This window comes from Salmo salar, chromosome 20, assembly GCF_965601325.2.
Source record: "Salmo salar chromosome 20, fSalSal1, whole genome shotgun sequence".
Lineage (NCBI taxonomy): Eukaryota > Metazoa > Chordata > Actinopteri > Salmoniformes > Salmonidae > Salmo > Salmo salar.
In genome coordinates this window covers 17,957,541-17,983,479 of record NC_138310.1, presented here as the reverse complement: position 1 = coordinate 17,983,479, position 25,939 = coordinate 17,957,541, and the positions used below count along the sequence as shown (strand labels likewise).

The window sequence follows — 25,939 nt, the reverse complement described above, 5'->3', positions numbered from 1 at the left end:
TATTTAAACTGAGATTTTGTGTTTAATTTCTGTCTGTATGTTCAATTAAAATGTATGTATTAAGAGATGCAATGACGGGGATGGGGTGTGAGTGGCGGGGAGGGGAAGATGGTGTGTATATATACACAGTTGAAGTCGGAAGTTTACATACACTTAGTTTGGAGTCATTAAAAATCGTTCTTCAAACACTCCACAAATTTCTTGTTAACAAACTATAGTTTTGGTAAGTCGGTTAGGACATCTACTTTGAGCATGACACAAGTCATTTTTCCAACAATTGTTTAAAGACAGATTATTTCACTTATAATTAACTGTATCACAATTCTAGTGGATAAGAAGTTTACATACACTAAGTTGACTGTGCCTTTAAATTCCAGAAAATGATGTCATGGCTTTAGAAGCTTCTGATAGACTAATTTATATAATTTGAGTCAATTGGAGGTGTACCTGTGGATGTATTTCAAGGCCTAGCTTCAAACTCAGCATCATGTTGTGGGCGTGCTTTGCTGCAGGAGGGACTGATGCACTTCACAAAATAGATGGCATCCATGAGGAGGAAAATTATGTGGATATATTGAAGCAACATCTCAAGACATCAGTCAGGAAGTTAAATATGGGGAATTGGAAATAATGCAGACAATTACATTGATAGAAGCCACAATATATCTGCAATATTTAAGTTGAGAGCCGATGCTCCGGTACCATTTACCGGACAGTAGCAGAGTGAAGAGTCTATGGCAGGGGTATTCAACTCTTAACCTACAAGCAGTGGTGTAAAGTACTTAAGTAAAACTACTTTAATGTACTACTTAAGTAGGTTTTTTTGTATCTGTTCTATACTTTACTTTACTATTCATATTTTGGACAACTCTTCACTACATTCCTAAAGAAAATCATGTACTTTTTACTCCATACATTTTGCCTGACACCCAAAAGTACTCATTACATTTTGAATGCTTAGCAGGATAGGGAAATGGTCCAATTCACACACTTATCATGTGAACATCCCTGGTCATGCCTACTGCCTCTGATCTGGAGGACTCACTAAATACAAATGCTTTGTTTGCTTGGTTTGTATAGGATATCTGAGTGTTGGAGTGTGCCCCTGGAATTGTGCCATCTGGTTTGCTTAATATAAGGAATTTGAAATGATTTATACTTTTTCTTTGATACTTAAGTATACTGCTCAAAAAAATAAAGGGAACACTTAAACAACACATCCTAGATCTGAATGAATTAAATAATCTTATTAAATACTTTTTCTTTACATAGTTGAATGTGCTGACAACAAAATCACACAAAAATAATCAATGGAAATCCAATTTATCAACCCATGGAGGTCTGGATTTGGAGTCACACTCAAAATTAAAGTAGAAAACCACACTACAGGCTGATCCAACTTTGATGTAATGTCCTTAAAACAAGTCAAAATGAGGCTCAGTAGTGTGTGTGGCCTCCACGTGCCTGTATGACCTCCCTACAACGCCTGGGCATGTTCCTGATGAGGTGGCGGATGGTCTCCTGAGGGATCTCCTCCCAGACCTGGACTAAAGCATCCGCCAACTCCTGGACAGTCTGTGCTGCAACGTGGTGTTGGTGGATGGAGCGAGACATGATGTCCCAGATGTGCTCAATTGGATTAAGGTCTGGGGAACGGGCGGGACAGTCCATAGCATCAATGCCTTCCTCTTGCAGGAACTGCTGACACACTCCAGCCACATGAGGTCTAGCATTGTCTTGCATTAGGAGAAACCCAGGGCCAACCGCACCAGCATATGGTCTCACAAGGGGTCTGAGGATCTCATCTCGGTACCTAATGGCAGTCAGGCTACCTCTGGCGAGCACATGGAGGGCTGTGCGGCCCCCCAAAGAAATGCCACCCCACACCATGACTGACCCACCGCCAAACCGGTCATGCTGGAGGATGTTGCACGCAGCAGAACGTTCTCCACGGCGTCTCCAGACTCTGTCACGTTTGTCACATGTGCTCAGTGTGAACCTGCTTTCATCTGTGAAGAGCACAGGGCGCCAGTGGCGAATTTGCCAATCTTGGTGTTCTCTGGCAAATGCCAAACGTCCTGCACGGTGTTGGGCTGTAAGCACAACCCCCACCTGTGGACGTCGGGCCCTCATACCACCCTCATGGAGTCTGTTTCTGACTGTTTGAGCAGACACATGCACATTTGTGGCCTGCTGGAGGTCATTTTGCAGGGCTCTGGCAGTGCTTCTCCTGCTCCTCCTTGCACAAAGGCGGAGGTAGCGGTCCTGCTGCTGGGTTGTTGCCCTCCTACGGCCTCCTCCACGTCTCCTGATGTACTGGCCTGTCTCCTGGTAGCGCCTCCATGCTCTGGACACTACGCTGACAGACACAGCAAACCTTCTTGCCACAGCTCGCATTGATGTGCCATCCTGGATGAGCTGCACTACCTGAGCCACTTGTGTGGGTTGTAGACTCCGTCTCATGCTACCACTAGAGTGAAAGCACCGCCAGTATTCAAAAGTGACCAAAACATCAGCCAGGAAGCATAGGAACTGAGAAGTGGTCTGTGGTCCCCACCTGCAGAACCACTCCTTTATTGGGGGTGTCTTGCTAATTGCCTATAATTTCCACCTGTTGTCTATTCCATTTGCACAACAGCATGTGAAATGTATTGTCAATCAGTGTTCCTTCCTAAGTGGGCAGTTTGATTTCACAGAAGTGTGATTGACTTGGAGTTACATTGTGTCGTTTAAGTGTTCCCTTTATTTTTTTGAGCAGTGTATATTTGAGAAATTACATTTACTTTTGATGCTTAAGTATATTTAAAACCAAATACCTTTAGACTTTTACTCAAGTAGTATTTTACTGTAGGACTTTCACTTTTACTTGAGTCCTTTTCTATTAAGTATGACAATTAGGTACTTTTTCCAACACTGCCTATGAGATCTAGAGCCTGCTGGTTTTCTGTTCAACCTGATCATTAATTGCACCCACCTGGTGTCCCAGATCTAAATCAGTCCCTGTTTAGAGTGTAACAATGAAAAAATGCAGTGGAACTGGCTTCGAGGTCCAGCGTTGAGTTTGATGGGTCTATGGCTTAGGTGGCTTTGGCAATTTTTCGGGCCTTTCTCTGACACCGCCTGATATAGAGGTCCTGTATGGCAGGGAGCTCGGCCCCAGTGATGTACTAGGCTGTCCGCACCATCCTCTGTAGCACTTTGCGGTCGAGGCAGGTGCATTTGGGAAAGGGAAAAGGGGATACCTAGTCAGTTGTACAACTGAATGTATTCAATTGAAATATCTCTTCTGCCATACCAAGCGGTGATGCAGCCAGTCAAGATGCTGTCGTTGGTGCAGCTGTAGAACTTTTTGAGGATCCGGAGGTCCATGCCAAATCTTTTCAGCCTCCTGAGGGGGAAGAGGCGCTGCCGTGCCCTCTTCATGACTGTCTGGGGGTATGTGGACCATGTTAAGTCCTTAGTGATGTGGACGCCAAGGAACTTGAAGTTCTCGACCCGCTCCACTACAGCCCCGTCAATGTGGATGGGGGCGTGCTCTCCCCTCTTTCTCTCATAGTCCACAATCAGCTCCTTGGTCTTACTGACGTTGAGGGAGAGGTTATTGTCTTGGCACCACACTGCCAGGTCTCTGACCTCCTCCATGTAGGCTGTCTCATCACCGTTGGTGATCAGGCCTACCACCGTCGTGTCATCAGCAACTTTATGATGGTGTTGGAGTCATGCATGGCAACTCAGTTGTGGTTGAACAGGGAGTACAGGAGGCAACAAAGCACACATCCCTGAGGGGCCCCCGTGTTGAGGGTCAGTGTGGCGGAGGTGTTGTTGCCTACCCTCACCACCAAGGGCAGGCCCGTCAGAAATTCTAGGATCCATTTGTGCTCTGGCTCTGTCCATTTGTGCTCTGGTTCTGGTAGTACAGCATCATTTGTAGAAGTACTAAACATGGATTAGAGAAATACTTGTGTTTTTTAAAGTTTGGTGAAGAACTAAACTTGCGCTAAGTAGGCACAAGTACTGCGATTGAGATACTGAACTGTGCTGAAATGTCAAATGGGATTGTCCTGATTTTGGTGATATTTCTCAGCTTGCCAGGTGCGACCCTAAAAGAGCTGTGAGGTAGATGCTGAGAGATCTAAGTTGACAAAGGAACGCCGCGCCGCCCCAGATCCAGAGGGACTGGTGAGTTCTATCTATGCTATAATCACTCTCACATTGGCCTCATTTACAACTACCACTTGCCCACTTAACAGTGTGTGAATGTGATTAATCTTATTTGATGGGAGTCACAGCTGTAATCTTCCAGGTGAAACTGTTGACATTGGTGTGGAGAGGCCAAATGATTCCTCCAGGACAGCCATGGAGAGTAGGGGGGTCAGTCAGGAATCATAGGCAGGGAAAAGACACCCTAACCCCCTCTCTGTGACACCCACAGGGGCCAAGGGGAAGAAGGCTCTGAGTGCTAAATCGCAGGTCAACAAAAAAGCTAAAGTTAAGATGGCATCCGTTCATTGCTCTGTCACTGGCTCCAATGGTTTTATTGGGTATAAAAAAACAAGCAAGAGGACAGGTGGTTCAAAGGACAGGTGGTTCAGCACATAAACTGACCAAAACCCCTCAAACCCCTGCAGACAATGGTAGAGAAGCTGTTGCAGCAGGGATCTCAGATTTACAAACTCATAGCTCTCCATCTGTGGACTCTCCAGCCAGGACACGGTGTGCATGGAAGGCTATGGGCAAACCTGCCTCCAATCCAGCAGTACTGAAGGTAATGTTCATCTTAACCCAGAACATGAAATGTTGTCCTTTTAAATTATGACTGGTGTCCGATCTCATTAGAGTCTGTTCTGAAGCGTTTTAACGGGGACAGAGCAGTGGAGCATGGCAGGCATGTGGATGGAAAACTCAATGGCCCCCTCCCACATGAAGCTACCTCCGAGCCTTAAAAGAAATAGTATTGTCTCTACCAAGTCACATCCAGGTTAGTCATCTTCCTTTCTGGGAAGACTGTTCTTCTACACTGTCTCTCATGTCCACTTTATTTAGTGATGACATACTGTGCCAGCTTGAACCACCATCTGCCACTTCTCCGTCCGTATGTGTCTGCAGAGTCTAGGAAAAGGAAGAGGAAGATGGGAATGTACAACTTTGTCCCCAAGAAGAAAACCAAAGTGTTGAAGGTAAGAGACCCATCCCATCTACTCTTTTGTAAATATTTGTGTAGAAATGCACTGTGGATGAACTTTGATTCTCTCTAATAGTGTCTGAATGATTCTCCCCTTCTCCCTGCAGAAAGACAGCCTAGCTGCGAAGGCGGAAAAGCAAGAAAGTGTCAGAAAGAAGAGAGTAGATCTGACGCACAGAGAGATTTGTGAAATGCAAGAAAGCCATGCACTGTTAGCCGAGCAGTGTGTAGACAAGGAAAAAGATTTAACCAAAGGAAACAAAATGGAGAAAGAGGACAACAGCAGTAAGCAGGAATACATTGAATTGACTTTGGAATCGCTAAATCTGAAAGCCCAAGATGAGCTGTTGTCTCCTCCTCTCTCAGGTAATAGTTTCCCTAGAGATGAGTTAAACATTTCGTCATAAGTTATGAAATGATACTTGTACAATACATTAATATGCTGTACATTAAATCTGTTTTGTTGACCTGGATGTTGATTTGTGTTATTTTGCAGGCTTTCCAGTTGATGGTGAGGTGACAGAGACGGACCTGTCTGAAGAGCTCCCTCTGTGCTGCTGTCGCATGGAGATCCCATGCAGTGGGGAGAGCCTATTCCAGACTGAGCACACCTGCATGGCCACAGAGAGGGTGGATGGTCTGGTGAGTTTTACCTGCTCTGAAGCAACATTTCCCTAGTCTTGCGCACCAGATATCCTCCCCAAAGTTTGAAATAGCCTGGGGGCAAAGTTAACCTTTACCCAGCCTTTGTGTGTTGAGCTAATGTCTAAACAACCCTTATTTCTCTGCTTCTTTCTATTTATCTCTCCGTTCATCTCCTCCCTACAGGTGAGTCGATGTCAGGGGAATGTTGTGAAGCCTGAGATGATGTGTCCGTCCAACACAGTGCATCTGCTAGTTCTGTGTGAGGACCACAGGGCCGGCATGGTCAAGCACCAGTGTTGCCCTGTCTGTGGCCTCTTCTGCAGGGCGGTGAGTGGAGGAATACAGCAGGAATAAACCAAGATAGACCTGATAGGCTGACACACCTGTCCCATTACTTTATTGGGGTTGTTAATTCTTAAAGCACTCTGCTTTGCCTTTAATATTAATATCTGACTAATCATGTATGTGTTCATGGAGTGCAAACCGTATGGCAGCATCTCTCACCATTTCCACAGTGGCTGTTCCTCAGTCATGGACACCTCCCCCAACAACAGATTATTTAGACTTTACTCTTCCATTCTCAATTTGATTCCCTCGATCCTAATCTGTGTCTCTTTCTCTCTGCATTAGTGCTAGCATTGATCATTTACTTGGGTATTTAGCTTAATATGTAATGGTAATGACTGCTGTATGCTGTCTTGCACTAGCCTGAAGAGGGAGCCTTTAGGTGATGGAGAGGAACCAGCTAAAATGTCACTAGAAAGCATCCTGATGGCCCTGGATGAGGAAAAGTAAGGTTACAATTTAGCTTATTAGCTTATTCATTACTTATTAGACTTTTAGCAGTTTGGATGAGATAATACAATATAAAGAACACATAGTAGGTCCGTAGTCATTACTGTTTCATGTCAATGATGACTGTAATAGGCACTCTTACAGATGTTTCTGCTGCATACCAAGTGATATACTGTAGCTAGATTTCTCTTTTTGGTATTTAGTATGAGGCCAAAGAAAGTGAAATATCCCACGAAGCAACTGTACATCTCTGCCCATCACGGGGAGCTCCAGAAAGTCATCCATCTGCTGGGTACGAACATGCCACATCTCTCCAGGTTTAATTTGTATGCCTAGTTTGTTCCTACATGGAGCAATCCTCTTCTAATATTTGAACCTGAATGAAAAAGTAAACCACTTGTTGATTTTATTTTATTTTCACGACATACTCTATTGTCCCCGAGGGGAAAGTTGTCAACATGACTCAAAAGGAAATGTACCTCTTTGTTCCAGTGGATGGAAAAGACCCCAACACCCTGATGGACAGTCAGAACAAGAGGACCCCTCTACATGCTGCAGCAGCTGGACACCAGGAGGTCTGTCACATGCTTGTCCAGGTGAGGAGATGTACTCTGACATATAGCAGGTATTGGCTATCTCTTCACATTATAATCACTTGGCATACAAGTGTAGCAGATGACTAAGTTAGCAGCTCTGCTGCATTCCTGTCCCTCACGCCAAGAAAATGTATTTGCTTTTCGGGGTCAATATTGACAGTGCTTCTTGAGTACGTTGTGTTTACAGTGCAGAGGGTTGTGAGTTTCACTCTATTATACAGTATAACAAGATTCAAAAGGCACTCGCACATCTGAGCAATCTTATTACAGGTCCATGGCAACAGTTGAAACAGGATGAATGAAAAAAGGAAACCGCACACTGTTCTTGATAGTATCACTGATATTTAATAAGCTTACGTAAGCTTATTAAATATCAGTGATACTATCAAGAACAGTGTGCGGTTTCCTTTTTTCATTCACTCTATTATACAGTGCAAGCATACAGGTGTAAAAGGTTTCTGATTCCCCATCCTGCTTAGGCTGGAGCTAACCTGGACATTATTGATGAGGAGCAGAGAACCCCCCTGATAGACGCCTGTGACAACAACCATCTGGACACGGTCAAGTACCTGCTGAGGGCCGGGGCAGCGGTCAGCTATAAGGTCAGTGTGTGGAGCAGAGTTCATTGATCCCCCCCATAGATAGGCCATGATCTTCTGTCAACCCCACCAGCTGTGTTACCTTTCATAAGACAAGACTTTCGCTAAATGAGCTGGACCTCTGGTGTACTGTAGATGTAAAGTGATCAAGCTGTTTTATGTCCATGACACGTTCATGTCTTAAACTATTAACCATATACTGTAGCAGCTCAAGGTCGGTGTTTCGGTCCTCACGAGTGGCACAGCGGTCTAAGGCACTGCATCGCAGTGCTTGAGGCGTCACTACAGACCCGGGTTCAATCTCAGGCTGTGTCACAGCCGGCCGTGACCGGAAGACCCATGAGGTGGCGCACAATTGGCCCAGCATCGTCCGGGTTAGGGGAGGGTTTAGCCAGCTCTGAATTCCTTGTCCAGTCGCGTTCTAGCGACTCCTTGTGGCAGGCCAGGCACCTACAAGCTGAATTTGGTTGCCAGTGGGTGTTTCCTCCGACGCATTGGTGTGGCTGGCTTCCAGGATAAGTGAGCAGTGTATGTGTCAAGAAACAGTGTGGCTTGACAGGGTCGTGTTTCGGAGGACACATGGCTCTCGACCTTCGCCTCTTCCGAGTCCATAGGGGAGTTGCAGCGATGGGACAAGGCTGTAACTACCAATTGAATATCACAAAATAGGGGAGAAAAAGGGGTAAAAGAATATATATAAGTTGGTGTTTTTTTTAAATGGCCATGAACAAAACCAGTGAATAATATTTTGTTCTTCATCTCCTCTCAGGATATCAAGGGCTCCACCTGTCTGCATTTGGCAGCTAAACTGGGACATTACACCATAGTGGATCATCTCCTGTACAAGACATCCAAACAGGTCAACTGTCAGGTAGTTACCCATCAATACTCTGCTCCTTCTTCTACTAACAGGTCCAGTTGAAATGTTAACAGCTTCATTGAAATCGTCTATCCATAATTCATGCGTACTATCAGCTAGGCTTTGGCAGGGTGAGTTGGAGGTCAGTGCTGTTGGAAGACAGTTTAACAGTCTGCCTATTAGGATGTTCAATATATTGTGGGTAATATTAAATGGATTGTAAAACTCCTGACCTTAATGGGAAAGCTAGAGACTGAAATTGCTCCTCACTGTTGTCATGATTCCAGGTGATTTACCATGTTTTGCCTTGCATTTTTATGCCTTCAAACTGTTAGTAAGTAATGCCCTCTCACATTGTGTGCAATAAAATAATCCAAAGCAGGGGTTTCAAACCCTTTTTCACGGAGTAACTACAACGTTGTTGATCTATTCTCAGTTTTCTCCAATCACAGCCATTAAACTCTGTAACTGTTTTAAAGTCACCATTGGTCTCATGGTGAAATCCTTGAGCGGTTTCCTTCCTCTCGGGCAACTGGATTAGGAAGGATGCCTGTTTCTTTGTAGTGACTAGGTGTATTGATACACCGTCCAAAGTGTTGTTAGTAACTTCACCATGCTCAAAGGGATATTCAATGTCTGCTTATTGTTTGCGAGGCAATTAAAAACCTCCCTGGTCTTTGTGGTTGAATCTGTGTTTGAAATTCACTGCTTGACTGAGGGACCTAGCAGATAATGGTATATGTGGGGTACAGAGATGAGGTAGTCATTCATGTATGAAACACTATTATTGCAAACCAGAGTGAGTCCATGCAACTTATTATGTGATGTATTTACTCCTGAACTTATTTAGGCTTGCCGTAACAAAGGGGTTGAATACCTATTGACTTAAGACATTTCAGCCTTCCACAAAATGTGGAAAAAGTCAAGGGGTATGAATACTTTCTGAAGGCACTGTAGCTGCGAGCAGCAATGAACAGGGTTCACAGGATGTCAAAAAGGACACAAGATCAGTTGGAAAACAAAGTAAGCACCTGATCATGTAGGAACTATCCTCCTTTATGTGTAATCATGAGTCTAAATACAACATCTATGTGTCGTTTCAGATCGGTATGAACAGTCCTGATTTGTTTTTTTTACCCCTGAAATAAAGGTTTCAGTTTTATAAAAACATTTCTATTTAGTTTTTATATTATTCTGTTTGAGTTTCAGTCTTAGGGACAGAAAGTAGCCTACGCGTGGGAGGCTAGAAGCCATTTATGTGTAGTTTTTGTGTTTTTGGGATGTCACTTCTTTCCACTGAGGGGCAGTAATGCATAAATTGATGGGTCAGGTCATAGGTTAGGTTTAAAGGTAGACTCAGTGAGATTACGCAGATGCACCAAGTAAACAGTAGTAGTGGGTCAATTTCCGCAACAACCAGGGGCTGTTTTCCCGATAGCGATGGAAGTTAGGCTTACGAGTGTTTTAAAGATGCATTGTTCCTAAAACGGCAGAAGATGTAACATGCGCTTCCCAAAACACCATGCAGGGAGAACGTTTGCGAAGTGCGTTGTTGGAGCGTGTGTTGATACTGATAGGAACGAAAGAAAGGCAGTGCTGTTCTCGGATCATCTTTCTCCCTTAAAATCTTCCCATAACATAATCATTTCTTCACAATACTGACGATGGATCACCTCCTAGAGAGATATCACCAACTATGGCAGCAAATATTGAGACGGATTATTCTAATGCTTACCGAAAAATAATAATACACTAAATCACAGATTAGGCACATCCATTGCGCACATGTTGTTGCACATTAAATAAATATATTGAGGCAAAAATTACAGACTGTAGACTAGCCTACAATGAGCAAAAATAAATTGATCGATTGAACATGAAATTGATTTCAATATGATTGAAATATGTAGGCCTATACTATTTATCTTTTATTGCAGTCATCTTGGTTTTTGTCCTTCGCTTGTTTGTAACAATTTCAAAGACATTGGCAACCTTGTATTTACAGTCAACTTTGTTCTGAAGTTATCATTGGCAAAAGAGAGACTGATAACATCTTGATTCTGTGTTTAGCGGAGATCTTCTGTGTATAAAGTGAAGCGGAAGGGCAAAAAAGCATTTAACAACGCACTTAGCTGTTGTGTTCATCTTAATGGACGTGTTCGAGCGGATCACACAGTCCACCTGGCCGTGCTGCTGCTCCAGTTTCAACTGTTCTGCCTGCGGCTATGGAACCCTGACCTGTTCACCGGACGTGCTACCTGTCCCAGACCCTGCTGGTCATCTATGAACATTTGAACATCTTGGCCATGTTCTGTTATAATCTCCACCCAGCACAGCCAGAAGAGGACTGGCCACCCCTCATAGCCTGATTCCTTTCTAGGTTTCTTCCTAGGTTCTGGCCTTTCTAGGTAGTTTTTCCTAGCCACCGTGCTTCTACACCTGCATTGCTAGCTGTTTGGGGTTTTTGGCTGGGTTTCTATACAGCACTTTGAGATATCAGCTGATGTAAGAAGGGCTTTATAAATACATTTGATTTGATTTTACTTTTGTCAAGTCGATCCGCGCCTTTCACAGTGTGTTGCATTCTGAACTTGACCAAAGACATGACTAAAACAGGAACCAATTAATGATTTATGTGTTCAGTGGAGGTATACAAATGAATGTGATATTTGAGGCTCTTTGTCACTAACTGATTGTACAATGTACATGCAATATTATATTATGATTTCAGTTTGTGAGTATGTAATACGGGAATTAAATACATGTGAATTTCGACATTCTAAATAATTGGATGTTCTAATTTGACAGCCATGTTTTAACTACATCAGGAGATAATTTTTGACGTCCGGGAAAAATGTAAGAAATTGTTTGGTTAAGCGGTGTTGCTGTAGCGTTCATGTGATTGCAAAGTTTGCAAAACAAATGGCCACTGGATTGATGGAAATAATCATGATATCATTCTGCCAGGTAAGCATAGGCTATTCGTAGTTAACATTTAATTGAGATGGGTTTTGGGAAAACCTTTCCAGCTTTCAATAGATGTAGTTGATTTCCTACTAAGTACAATACGTTTTTGAATATTGTTGAATTTCGTTTTAATGTCTGGATTCCGTGGTTCCGTCCGCAGTCTCTGCAACGCAGAATTTATAGGGCCCTTGTCACGACTTCCGCCGAAGTCGGCTCCTCTCCTTGTTCGGGCGGCGTTCGGCGGTCGACGTCACCGGCTTTCTAGCCATCGCCGCTCCATTTTTCATGTATCCATTTGTTTTGTCTTGTTCCCTGCACACCTGGTTTCCATTCCCCAATCAATCTACATGTATTTATTCCTCTGTTCCCCATCATGTCTTTGTGAAAGATTGTTTGTGTTACGTGTATTTTGTCTACTGCTATTTTTGTTATGCGCCAGACACTTGTCTATGTTACGTGTTTTGGGCACGTTGTTTGTGCTTTTGATATTTTACCGGAATAAAGTGAAGCGCCTGCTCACTTCACTCTGCTGTCCTGCACCTGACTTCGCCTCCAGTACACATCTAGTGACAGCCCTATTTAGCCTTACCCCTCAAATGCACCCAATATCTGCGGTGCTGCTTGTGGCAACATCATCTCACTGAATCTACCTTTACATTTTAAAGTTAATCTCAATTAGACCCGCCAGATTCACAAGCTTCAAAACCCCATTAGGAAAAGAAGCTTGAAAACCCCATTCGATTTTTGCCCCCCCCCCAAAAAAAACTGTTAGTTAATTTTAGAGTCAAAAAATAGTTTCAGTATAGTTTTAGTTTTTCAAACGGGTTTTGTTAATTATTTTAATTCCGTTTTTTGTTTTTTTCTCATGATTCATTTTAGTTCAAATTTAGTTTACTTTAATGAACTTCATTGGTTGTGCTTGGTTTCAGGATGACGGTGGGTGGACTCATATCACCTGGGCTATAGAGTACAAGCACAGAGAGCTGGTCCTACTGCTGCTCTCCAAAGGGGCTGATGTTAACATCCGAGACAAGGTCAGTACTGTATAGGATACATGCTGTTCACCCTACTGTACATCCCATCACCTTACCTACCTTCTGTTCTCACAGCCTGAGGAGGGGAGGGGAGGCTAGACACAGGCAAGGTTACAGTGGGATGGATCCCAAGGGGTGCATAATGTTCCGGTCTGCACGTTTCACCTACAGTACATGGTGTAATCCAAGTTAAAGGGATGCTTCAAAATGTCACCTTGGGCGCATACAACAACAAGTCAACTTACTACTTTGAGGAATTAACAACTTAAGTCATAACTGCTGTATTTTGTTGTAAAGGAGAACATATCAATTGGTCTGTACAAGTATGATTTCTTTGTCAAACATTTGTATAGTGTACAGTGGATATAAAAAGTCTACACACCCCGTGAAAATGCCAGGTTTTTGTGATGTAAAAGAATGAGACAAAGATAAATCATGTCAGAACTTTTTCTACTGTTAATGTGACCTATAATGTGAACAATTCAATTGAAAAACAAACTGAAATCTTCGAGGGGGGAAAATGAAAAATAGAAACCTTACAATAACCTGGTTGCATTAGTGTGCACACCCTCTTATAACTGGGGATGTGGCTGTGTTCAGAATTAACCAATCACATTCAAACTCATGTTAAATATAAGTCATTACACACCTGCCATCATTTAAAGTGACTCTGATTAATCACAAATAAAGTTCAGCTGTTCTAGTAGGATTTTCCTGACATTTTCTTAGTTGCATCTCAGAGCAAAAGCCATGGTCCGCAGAGAGCTTCCAAAGCATCAGAGGGATCTCATTGTTGAAAGATATCAGTCAGGAGAAGGGTCCAAAATAATTTCCAAAGCATTACATAAACCATGGAACACAGTGAAGACAGTCATCATCAAGTGGAGAAAATATGGCACCACAGAGACATTACCAATAACTGGACGTCCCTCCAAAATGTATGAAAAGACGAGAACAAAACTGGTCAGGGAGGCTTCCAAGAGGCCTACAGCAACATTAAAGGAACTGCAGGAATTTCTGGCAAGTACTGGCTGTGTGCTACATGTGACAACAATCTCCCGTATTCTTCATATGAATGGGCTATGGGGTAGGGTGGCAAGACGGAAGCCTTTTCTTACAATGAAAAACATCCAAGCCCGGCTGAAGTTTGCAAAAACAAACATCAAGTCCCCCAAAAGCACGTGGGAAAATGTGTTATGGTCTGATGAAACCAAGGTTGAACCTTTTGGCCATAATTCCAAAAGGTATGTTTGGCGCAAAAACAACACTGCACATCACCCAAAGAACACCATACCCACAGTGAAGCATGGTGGTGGCAGCATCATGCTTTGGGGCTGTTTTTCTTCAGCTGGAACCGGGGCCTTAGTTAGGGTGGAGGGAATTATAAACAGTTCCAAATACCAGGCAATTTTGGCACAAAACCTTCAGGCGTCCGTTAGAAAGCTGAAGATGAAGAGGAAGTTCACCTTTCAGCACGACAACGACCCAAAGCACACATCCAAATCCACGAAAGCATGGCTTCACCAGAAGAAGATTAACGTTTTAGAATGGCCCAGCCAGAGCCCAGACCTGAATCCAATTGAACATCTCTGGGGTGATCTGAAGAGGACTGTGCACAGGAGATGTCCTCGCAATCTGACAGATTTGGAGCACTTTTGCAAAGAAGAGTGGGCAAATATTGCCACATCAAGATGTGCCATGCTAATAGACTCCTACCCAAAAAGACTGAGTGCTGTAATAAAATCAAAAGGTGCTTCAACAAAGTATTAGTTTAAAGGTGTGCACACTTATGCAACCAGGTTATTGTGAGTTTTTTATTTTTTATTTTTCCCCCTCAAAGATTTCAGTTTGTTTTTCAATTGAATTGTTCTCGTTATAGGTCACATTAAAGGTGGAATAAGTTCTGACATGATTTATCTTTGTCTCATTATTTTACATCACAAAAACCTGGCATTTTAACAGGGGTGTGTAGACTTTTTAAATCCACTGTATATGACGTACTGTATACTGATACACTTGACATAAATGGCCCAAAAATATAACAATGTATCTTCAAGATACAGTAGCGTTTAGATGCAAGGTTGTCTCTGTGGTGTGTGGGGAAGGTATTGCTCCTGGGTATGTTTTTCCGCGTTGACCTGTGATCCCTGTTCAGGAAGAGAACATTGGCCTCCACTGGGCAGCCCTGTCTGGCTCCGATGACATCGCTCAGATCCTGCTTGATGCCAGATGTGAACTCCATGCAGTCAACGTCCATGGGGACTCACCTCTACATATCGCTGCCAGGGAGAACCAACTGGAACGTGTGACGTGAGTAGTAAGACAGTCTCCATTCTCCCAGAGCTGCAGCATGACACCAGGTTGTTCTTGAAAAATATGATTTGTTATCAATAGCCTATCCCACCTGGATAAATTGTTATATTATCATATGCGCACTAACCTGCGATGAGACCAGTTGTAGGTATATAGCCTTTATGGAAGGAACCTGTCCACACATAGATGCACACATCTAGAGACAGTGACTGCGCTAGCCTGGCCAGTGGGTGGCAGTCATGCTGCTGACCATAGCCATGATGGGGAGGTGAGAGGGAGCCTAGCCACATCCAGTATGATGTCTACTCCTCCAGACTGCTTCTGTCCCGAGGAGCAGACGTGAACCTCAGGAACAGAGGGGGGAGACTCCTCTGGACTGCTGTATCTACAACTCCAAGGTGTGGGCGGCCCTGAACGCCAATAAGAAGCTGACAGATGCTAGGAGAAGCAGGGACAGTCATTTAGAAAAGGTGCTTAGCAGGTATACAGTGAGGGAAAAAAGTTTTTGATCCCCTGCTGATTTTGTACGTTTGCCCACTGACAAAGAAATGATCAGTCTATAATTTTAATGGTAGGTTTATTTGAACAGTGAGAGACAGAATAACAACAAAAAAATCCATAAGAACACGTCAAAAATGTTATAAATTGATTTGCATTTTAATGAGGGAAATAAGTATTTGACCCCTCTGCAAAACATGACTTAGTACTTGGTGGCAAAACCCTTGTTGGCAACCACAGAGGTCAGACGTTTCTTGTAGTTGGCCACCAGGTTTGCACACATCTCAGGAGGGATTTTTTCCCACTCCTCTTTGCAGATCTTCTCCAAGTCATTAAGGTTTCGAGGCTGACGTTTGGCAACTCAAACCTTCAGCTCCCTCCACAGATTTTCTATGGGATTAAGGTCTGGAGACTGGCTAAGCCACTCCAGGACCTTAATGTTCTTCTTGAGCCACTCCTTTGTTGCCTTGGCCGTGTGTTTTGGGTCATTGTCATGCTGGAATACCCATCCACGACCCATTTTCAATGCCCTGGCTGAGGGAAGGAGGTTCTCACCCAAGATTTGACGGTACATGGCCCCGTCCATCGTCCCTTTGATGCAGTGAAGTTGTCCTCTCCCCTTAGCAGAAAAACACCCCCAAAACATAATGTTTCCAACTCCATGTTTGACGGTGGGGATGGTGTTCTTGGGTCATAGGCAGCGTTCCTCCTCCTCCAAACACGGTGAGTTGAGTTGATGCCAAAGAGCTCCATTTTGGTCTCATCTGACCACAACACTTTCACCCAGGTGTCCTCTGAATCATTCAGATGTTCATTGGCAAACTTCAGACGGGCATGTATATGTGTTTTCTTGAGCAGGGGGACCTTGCGGGCGCTGCAGGATTTCAGTCCTTTACGGCATAGTCTGTTACCAATTGTTTTTTTGGTGACTATGGTCCCAGCTGCCTTGAGATCATTGACAAGATCCTCCCGTGTAGTTCTGGGCTGATTCCTCACCGTTCTCATGATCATTGCAACTCCACGAAGTGAGATCTTGCATGGAGCCCCAGGCCAAGGGAGATTGACAGTTATGTTGTGTTTCTTCCATTTGCGAATAATCGCACCAACTGTTGTCACCTTCTCACCAAGCTGCTTGGCAATGGTCTTGTAGCCCATTCCAGCCTTATGTAGGTCTACAATCTTGTCCCTGACATCATTGGAGAGCTCTTTGGTCTTGGCCATGGTGGAGAGTTTGGAATCTGATTGATTGATTGCTTCTGTGGACAGGTATCTTTTATACAGGTAACAAACTGAGATTAGGAGCACTCCCTTTAAGAGTGTGCCCCTAATCTCAGCTCGTTACCTGTATAAAAGACACCTGGGAGCCAGAAATCTTTCTGATTGAGAGGGGTAAAATACTTATTTCCCTCATTAAAATGCAAATCAATTTATAACATTTTTGACCTGCGTTTTTCTGGATTTTTTTGTTGTTATTCTGTCTTTCACTGTTCAAATAAACCTACCATTAAAATTATAGACTGATCATTTCTTTGTCAGTGGGCAAACGTACAAAATCAGCAGGGGATCAAATACTTTTTTCCCTCACTGTAACAGCATGGTGTACCTTAGGGCGGTGAGAGGGAACATGAAGGGATACAATTTTGTCTAATTACTGTAAATGTGTTGATTATTTGTCGTCCTCTCTGTCCTCTTCAGGGACATCTCTCGGGGGTATGAGGCAGTCCCCATCACCTGTGTTAACGGGGTGGACAGTGACTCCTGTCCTGATAACTACAAATACGTCCCTGACACCTGTGTCACCTCCCCAATTAATATAGACAAGGACATCACTCATTTAAAGGTTAACCTCCAGTGCTCTGTGAAACACACAGTCATAGTCCAATCCCATCTTGTTCTGCTTCGTTAGTTACTGTAGGCCAGAAAAAGTCACACACTTTCTCTCGATAAGTGTTGTTTAATGAAATCTCACTCTCCTTCTATTTCAGCATTGCGGATGTACAGATGACTGCTCTTCAAATACCTGTATGTGTGCCCAGCTCAGCCTGCGCTGTTGGTATAACAAAGTAAGTACATAACTACATCACGGAGAAGTTCACATTACAAGGTAAGGTTAATGCTTTCATGTATTTCAAATGGATATTATGGACTCCCATATGTGATGTGTTATATGACCTGTAAAATGTGTTGCTTGTGGTTGTTCAGGAGGGGCTTCTGCCTCTGGAGTTCTGTCAGAAGGAGCCTCCGGTCCTGTTTGAGTGTAACCACGCCTGCTTTCATTGAGTGTTTGTAAAACTGCCCAACCATAACTATGATAATGTCTTGGTATACAAATGACATGAGCCAATTGTGATGTCATGAACAGATAATGTTAAAACAGGATTTGTCATTTTCAGTTCTTCACTTCATTTCAATGTTGTGATTACACAGATTATATACAGCAGGCTCTCTTTATTATTATCGTTCCTTTTCACCCTGGACAGTAAGGTGATTTTAAATTTCATCCAGGAGAATCTCACATTTTATTGGCCAATGGTGTATTCCAAATGTAATATTGTTAATGTGGCATCATTTTTATACTTTTGTATACCAACGGGCGGTGCTGAAGAGCACACAATGCCAATGTCAGAGACAACGTTCTTTTGATACATGTTCCTCTTACAGCACGCATCTGCTGCATCAGCTTCTAGTTTGCTTGATGGCTATTTGCTATACTAAAGCATATTGAAAAATTGACAATTTCATGACTGTCTATGCTACCTCCTCACAGGAGGGCTCAACATATCAGCCTTTACTAATTATATTAATTGAGTGAGTGATTGGAGGCATGGCATTTTACTTTGATGCAATAGATTTTGCAATTGTATGTACTGCACTTGCTTTATGTAGGCCTACTTTTAATGTACGATGTCCTTGAGTACCCTGAAAGGTGTCTGTCAAATAAAATGTATTATAATTGTATTTATTGCTTCATCTACTGTTGTGCAGGTGGGTGATGTGCACTGTATTGATGCGCGACTCTTTGGCAACATTGGCCGGTTTATAAACCACCTGCGTGAACCTAACCTGCTAGCAGTCCGAGTGTTCACCATGCACCAGGACCTGCGGTTCCCTTCTTCTCCAGCAAGCCCATTCAGTCAGGTGATCAGATTGGGTGAGAGGCACAAAACATATAAGACAATCATTGAATAGATGTTGTCTTTTCTATGTGGTATTAATGTTCTATATAATCAATCAAAAAGCTCAAGGAAAAGGCTCCAGTACATGAACACGTGTTTTGATGGCTACCCTGTGTTCCCCTATTCAGGTTTGATTATGGAGATAACTTCTGGAAGGTCAAGAGCAAGTATTACAGCTGCCTGTGCTGTTCCCCAATGTGTAGACACTCGTCAGCCACCATAGCCCAGGGAGCTCAGAGCTAAGAGAGGGTGGCCAGCCCATCCCCAGCCCAACAGTCAAGTTCCCATTCTGCCAAAACACCCCCATGCCACCTCTGTCCTCCCTCAGCCACCGTGGGGGTCTCTCTCACTCTCCCCTGACCACCACTATGACTCCTTTTTTAAACGTAGACTGATATCAAATGTATTTTTAGTAGATTTGCGGACAGAAATCAAATGCTAAGGGTAGCCCTAGACTGTAACAAATGCTCACCTTTTCCATGTCTCCTTTTCTATTAAGTGCACAGTAAAGTAATAAAGTACATTTTAAAACATGATTTATTTCTCATATTTGTTGATGAGTATTCCAGTTTACAAGAAAGCTAGGGATAGCAAATGCCAATTAATGATGGCCTATAGTAGCCTAGAATACTGTCTAGTTTTGTGTTATGTTATTTAACATGCCTAATTCTCTATTTTAACCATGAATAATATGTAGTATATGTTATTCTAGCTGTTGAACAGTTTTGACATCAGCGACGATGATAGAGATACAGGTAGGCTATAGGCTAGTATTGAATTTGATGCAACCCTCACCCCACCCATTTAGCTGTATAGCACCACGCAAGACAATAAGCAGCTGCTCATTTTTTTTGCATATTGAAAAATAACATTATACAAGGCAGATTTCAGCTCGGTGTTTAGCGTTTACCAAAGAATAAACATCAGTCATATTCTGCTGTAGCCTAGGCTACCCCACCCGGTCATGATAACCCAAAACGCAGCAATACTTGAAAGGGAGGGAGGATGCCCAGGACCACAACATCTCAGGAGATTGCGGATGCTATTGAATGAAAAAAAAAAAAAGAATAATGATTCATTTTGCTGTCCTTCATGATTTCTACATATGCGTTGTTTGATGCGATTTATCAAGCAACTTCGGTGATTATTCTGCTCGGGGGGGGACGGGGGGGGGGACGAGAGAGAGGCTGCTTCCCTCTTTCTCCCTGGTGCTATGGATACAGAGACGATACAGGTGGAGCCTGGCGTCTTTTTAGTCACGTGTGCCGATTCATAAGGAGCAGTGGCTGGAGAAAGTGGTTATATTATACATTGCCTGAGAGCGATTTAGCGGAAGCAGAGGCGCCAACCTTGTGTTTTCTCGTTACACCGTGCCCGAATTAATAGGAAGATTATTGGAACGGATCATGTGAGGCACCTCGTTTTCATAAGGAACGTGGGGTAAGGTAATACAAAAGAAAAACTTAAACGCGCAATGGCAAACCAATCGAGGAGGATACACCAGATAAATGCATCTATTTTATTTGGAGCTTAATTGTAAGTGAGCTATGCAGTCATAGCCCGCCTTATGGCATGCGTTCTGCGAATGATGCGAATTGTTATTGCTCGACATTTGTACATGTTAAACTGGCTGTTTTTAAAGCTTAGCCCAGTGAAAAGGGATAGGCTATAGGCTACGCATATGTGGCCATTCAGCCAGAAGAAGACCCATGGACAAATATTTGACATGGAAATATAAACTTTCTCCTTCATGTTTCATATCATTTGAAAATCTGGACAATTGAAAGTATGGGAAGTAACAAGGCGGGGACCAGCCAGCAGAATATCTGAAGAAAAATACATCATTTTATTTTTGAATGTTTGTTGAATATTCACCGAAAGGAACTCGTGGCTGGAACAACTGTGTGTTGTGATGCTTTTGCTCTGTCTTTTATCTAGTCTAAGTTTAGATTTTTTCACTAAGATCTGTGCGATTGTAGAATGGCTCGATTCGAAGAGGAACTATCCAACCGGCGTGGAGGGGTCTGTCAAGCGGGCCCACCAAGGGGGGCAGGTCGGCCAGCAGGCCCCCCAAGCGGCCCTAGGGTGTACAAACAATCAATGGCCCAAAGAGCCAGGACAATGGCCATTTACAACCCCATCCCTGTCAAGCAGAGCTGTCTTACTGTCAACCGGTCTGTCTTCATCTTTAGTGAGGATTGTATCATACGGAAATATGCCAAAAAGATTACAGAATGGCCATATCCTTTGTTGCTTTAAACAACCTAGCCTATTTCTCGTACCATTACATTATTTTATTATAACATTATAGGCCTACTTGGGTTTTAATGGCTTGACGTTATTAAGCACAGGGGGCAAGGTTCCAGACTACAGGGCATGATTATCTAAGTTAATTTACTGTAGCCAATGAGAAGATATGACATGGAGGACAACCAGTTGTTGACTGGTCTTTGTAATACAGTATAACCACTCTCAGTAGGCCAGTATAGCCATATCCACTCTCTCAGACCCACTCCAATAGGTTATTGTAGGTGATATTGTTCTGTTTTTTTGGCAAGATTCCTGTTTTCTCCAGCTTTTGGCATCCTCTCTCTGGTAGGCCTACATGCAGCTAAGTTGCCTACCAAGAACCTGTCAGAGTGGTGTTTCTGATCCGTGGCATAAATCTGAGCTGTGGCTACAGAACAATTAACATGAAGGCTGGAGGTGTATTTTTTTGTTTTTTTTGTCTTTTTCAACCCAAATGGCAGTGCAGTGAAAATCTTCTCAGCAGGATAATTTGATTGGTTTTGTAAAGCACCATAAATTATAGGTGAGGCCTATACTTGTTTTACTTTCTACTTGCCTAATGTATTTGATTCCGGTATATGGGCTAAGTAAACAAGCTTGTGTGATAGTCTGCCCAGGGGACTATGCCACTGTTAGGCTACATATCAAATAACTGCTGTATCGATCCGTTTGTTTCTCAGACCAAGTCTCTCCTAGCAACGTTTCAGCACAAGCGCTCTCCAAGGTGCTGAATCTACCCATGTGCAAAATGCTGCTCAACGGTAGGCCTAAATGGCAAGCTAGCGGGAAGGCTGTCTAATAAACAGATACAGTCTATTCTGCGTGCGTGTCCCATCAAAACAATAAGCCATGAGAATAAATGGAAATGAATTTTGCATTTAGCGTAGTTTACAAAACCAATTTGTTTCTTTTAAGGCAAAATGTATCATTATTGTCGTTTATGTCCCATAAAATGCTATGTAGAAGTATATTGAAAACAATGATTGCAGCCACCTGTTGACATGACATATTTTGTATAATTTGCCAAATGAGGGATATCCTCTGCAGCTTGTGAAACCTGTGCATCAGTGGAGGCTGCTGAGGAGAGGACGGCTCATAATAATGGTAGGAACGGGGCAAATGGAATGGGATCAAACACCTGGAAACCATGTGTTTGATGTATTTGATACCATTCCACTGATTGCCACCAACCTCTTGTGCTGTGCTTAGGCCTCCTAGAGAAACAGTCAACCCTGAAGCATATTACATGAGATTGGGTTAATGAACCTGTGAGGTATTGCAATTAATTTACATTCATTTGTGTAATCGCATCCATTACCTAACTCTGGTGCTGTGTAAACACTTCTCAACCTTTAGCTTACCTGTGCATTTCCAAGCCACTTTCACAGTATTTTTCTCCCTTGAGCTAGATTCTAGGTTCATGGGAGCCATTGTAGCAAGAAAGTCCTGAGCTGCCCTAAGCCAGTGAATTATGTGTTTTTATCTGTTGATGTACTGTAGCCCATTGCCTGAGCTAAGACCCTAGTCCTCTGTGCGCCACAGTCTCCAGAGGCGATAAACAACCATGCGATGACATGGACAGCAGCAACTGAGACATCATGTAAGTCAGCAACTGATAAATAACTCACTTCCCTCAGTCATGTTTAGTGTTGAGATCCAGTTCAACTCATAAATCACTCAGTTCCCTCAGTCATGTTTAGTGTTGAGATCCAGTTCAACAAAAAAATTACATTTTGGAAAAAAAGGAGCTATCTAGAACCAAAAAGGGTTCTTTGGCTGTTCCCATAGAAGAACCCTTTAGAACGCCTTTTGGTTCCAGGTAGAACCCTTTTGGATTTCATGTAGTACCCTTTCCTCAGAGGGTTCTACATGGAACCCAAAATAGTTCTACCTGGAACCAAAAAGGGTTCTCCTATGGGAACAGCTGCAGAACCTTTTTGGAACCCTTTTTTCTAAAAGTGTAACTTAATTACTGTGCGTATGTTTTGCCATTAGGCTTCAGCTCTTGTATAATTTAGGTTAACCTACCTACTGTTGAGGAGCTTTTTAATATGGTAATTTTACTTCCTCTAGGTCCCATTCTTCTGTTTCTTCCTCCTCCTCTTCCTCATCTTCTTCTTCTGTTAGAATGTATTGCAGATCATAGTTACTGTATGCCTAATGTAGCACAGTAGGTTTTTCTTAACGGTTTCACTCCATTTGAATACCTGATCCTGGCCACCATTATAGCCAACTGCATCGTCCTTGCCTTGGAGCAGCACCTACCAGCCGGCGACAAGACCCCCATGTCAGAGCGCTTGGTAAGTGACCATTGCATGGGTCATATGTAACATTCCAATATTATATCATATTTGATTATTGGTTAACTACACTCTTCTCTCCAAGTGAAAAATAGGTGTCAGTCATTATATTCTCACATACAAGAATAATATATATATATATATATATATACAGTAGCTTGCGAAAGTATTCTCCCCCCATTTTTCCTATTTTGTTGCCTTACAACCTGGAATTAAAATAGATTTTTTTTGGGGGGGTTGTATCATTTGAAGATGCAAAATAAAACAAATTGTAAAACAAACAAGAAATAAGACAAAAAAAATGAAAACTTGAGTGTGCATAACTATTCACCCCCCTAAAGTCAATACTTTGTAGAGCCCCCTTTTGCAGCAATTACAGCTGCAAGTCTCTTGGGGTATGTCTATATAAGCTTGTAACATCTAGCCACTGGGATTTTTGCCCATTCTTCAAGACAAAACTGCTCAAGCTCCTTCAAGTTGGATAGGTTCCGCTGATGTACATCAATCTTTAAGTCATACCACAGATTCTCAATTGAATTGAGGTCTGGGCTTTGACTAGCCAATTCCAAGACATTTAAATGTTTACCCTTTAACCACTCAAGTGTTGCTTTAGCAGTATGCTTAGGGTCATTGTCCTGCTGGAAGGTGAACCTCCGTCCCAATCTCAAATCTCTTGAAGACTGAAAAAAGGTTTCCATCAATAATTTCCCCTATATTTAGCGCCATCCATCATTCCTTCAATTCTGACCAGTTTCCCAGTCCCTGCCAATGAAAAACAAACCCACAACATGATGCTACCACCACCATGCTTTACTGTGGGGATAGTGTTCTTGGGGTGATGAAAAGTGTTGGGTTTGCACCAGACATAGCGTTTTCCTTGATGGCCAAAAAGCAGGATTTTAGTCTCATCTAACCAGAGTACCTTCTTCCATATGTTTGGGGAGTCTCCCACATGCCTTTTGGCAAACACCAAACGTGTTTGCTTATTTTTTCTTTAATTAATAGCTTTTTTTCTGGCCTTTCTTCCATAAAGCCCAACTCTGTGGAATGTACGGCTTAAAGTGGTCCTATGGACAGATACTCCAATCTCCGCTGTGGAGCTTTGCAGCTCCTTCAGGGTTATCTTTGGTCTCTGTATTGCCTCTCTGATTAATGCCCTCCTTGCCTGGTCCATGAGTTTTGGTGGGCGGCCCTCTCTTGGCAGGTTTGTTGTGGTGCCATATTCTTTCAATATTTTAATAATGGATTTAATGTTGCTCCGTGGGATGTTCAAAGTTTCTGATATTTTTTATAACCCAACCCTGATCTGTACTTCTCCACAACTTTGTCCCTGATCTGTTTGGAGAGTTCCTTGGTCTTCATGGTGCCGCTTGCTTGGTGGTGCCCTTTGCTTAGTGGTGTTGCCTTTCAGAACAGGTGTATATCTTGTTTAGGCTAGGCATCCAGCTAGGGGGACAACTTCCGGTTAAACTGGAGGGCGTGCAATTCAAGTAAATAATCATAAAAATGATGGATCTAAATATTTAGGTACATACAAGTGTCTTATATCGGTTGAAAGCTTAAATTCTTGTTAATATAAGTGCACTGTCCAATTTACAGTAGCCATTACAGCGAAAGCATGCCATGCGATTGTTTGAGGACGGCGCCACACATCAAAATATTTTTCCACCGGCACAGGTTTCATAAATTCACAAATAGCGATTAAATATTCACTTACTTTTTGAAAATCTTCCTCTGATTTGTCATCCAAAGGGTCCCAGCTATAACATGTAGTGTCAATTTGTTAGGCTAAATCCTTCTTTATATCTCAAAAAGTCTGTTTAGTTGGCGCCATCGATTTTAGTAATCCAGTCGTTCAACATGCAGAGAAAGGAATCCGAAAATCTACTGCTAAACTATCTTTCAACGAGTAAAAAAACATTTCTATTCACTCCTCAGATACCCTAAAATGTAATGAAACTATAATATTTCTTACGGAAAGAAGTATGTTCAATAGGAAACCGATTTTAGCAGGTGCGTCTTGTCTTCATCGCGCGGCCAAACACGAATTCCCAAGACTGTGTCCCTGTACTAAAACTCATATTTCTTATTTGTTTTGGAAGTTACAAGCCTGAAACCTTGAACATAGAATGCTGACACCCTGTGGAAGCCATAGGAATTGCATCCTGGGAGCTAGAATTCAGAATGCCCCTACACTTTCCATTGTTAGAGTATGGTCTCTCCAAAAAAAAAGATTCCGGGTGGTTTTTCTTTGGATTTTCTCCTACCATATCTATTGTGTTATAGTCTCCTGCATTATTTTAAAATGTACAAACTTCAAAGTGTTTTCTTTCCAGTGGTACCAATTATATGCATATCCTGGCTTCAGGGCCTGAGCAACAGGCAGTTTACTTTGGGCACGTCAGTCAGGCGGAAATCACCAGATCTTATTTAGGGGCTTCATAGCAAAGGGGGTGAATACATATGCACGCACCACTTTTCATGTAATTTATTTTTATAATTTTTTGAAACAAGTTATATTTTTAATTTCACTTCACCAAGTTGTGCTATTTTGTGTATGTCCATTACATGAAATCCAAATAAGAATCAATTTAAATTACAGGTTGTAATGCAACAAAATAGGAAAAATGCCAAGGGGGGGTGAATACTTTTGCAAGGCACTGTACTGTTACCCATGCAGGCAGCT

General features: G+C 42.7%; 1 protein-coding gene and 1 pseudogene across 1 annotated transcript in view; both read left to right on the top strand.

Moving 5' to 3' along the window:
- The first annotated feature begins 4,631 nt into the window (after positions 1-4,631).
- On the top strand, positions 4,632-19,095 carry LOC106580222 (histone-lysine N-methyltransferase EHMT1-like; annotated as a pseudogene).
- Positions 19,096-19,937: 842 nt separating this feature from the next.
- The window catches only part of LOC106579993 (voltage-dependent N-type calcium channel subunit alpha-1B), a 141,616-nt gene continuing 135,614 nt past the window's right edge, over positions 19,938-25,939 (top strand). Inside the window, exons 1-2 of the mRNA XM_082966250.1 lie at positions 19,938-20,904; positions 23,148-23,253. Of these exons, the coding sequence (XP_082822376.1) occupies positions 20,645-20,904; positions 23,148-23,253 (366 nt within the window). The 5' untranslated portion in view covers positions 19,938-20,644. The remainder of the gene's footprint in view (positions 20,905-23,147; positions 23,254-25,939) is intronic.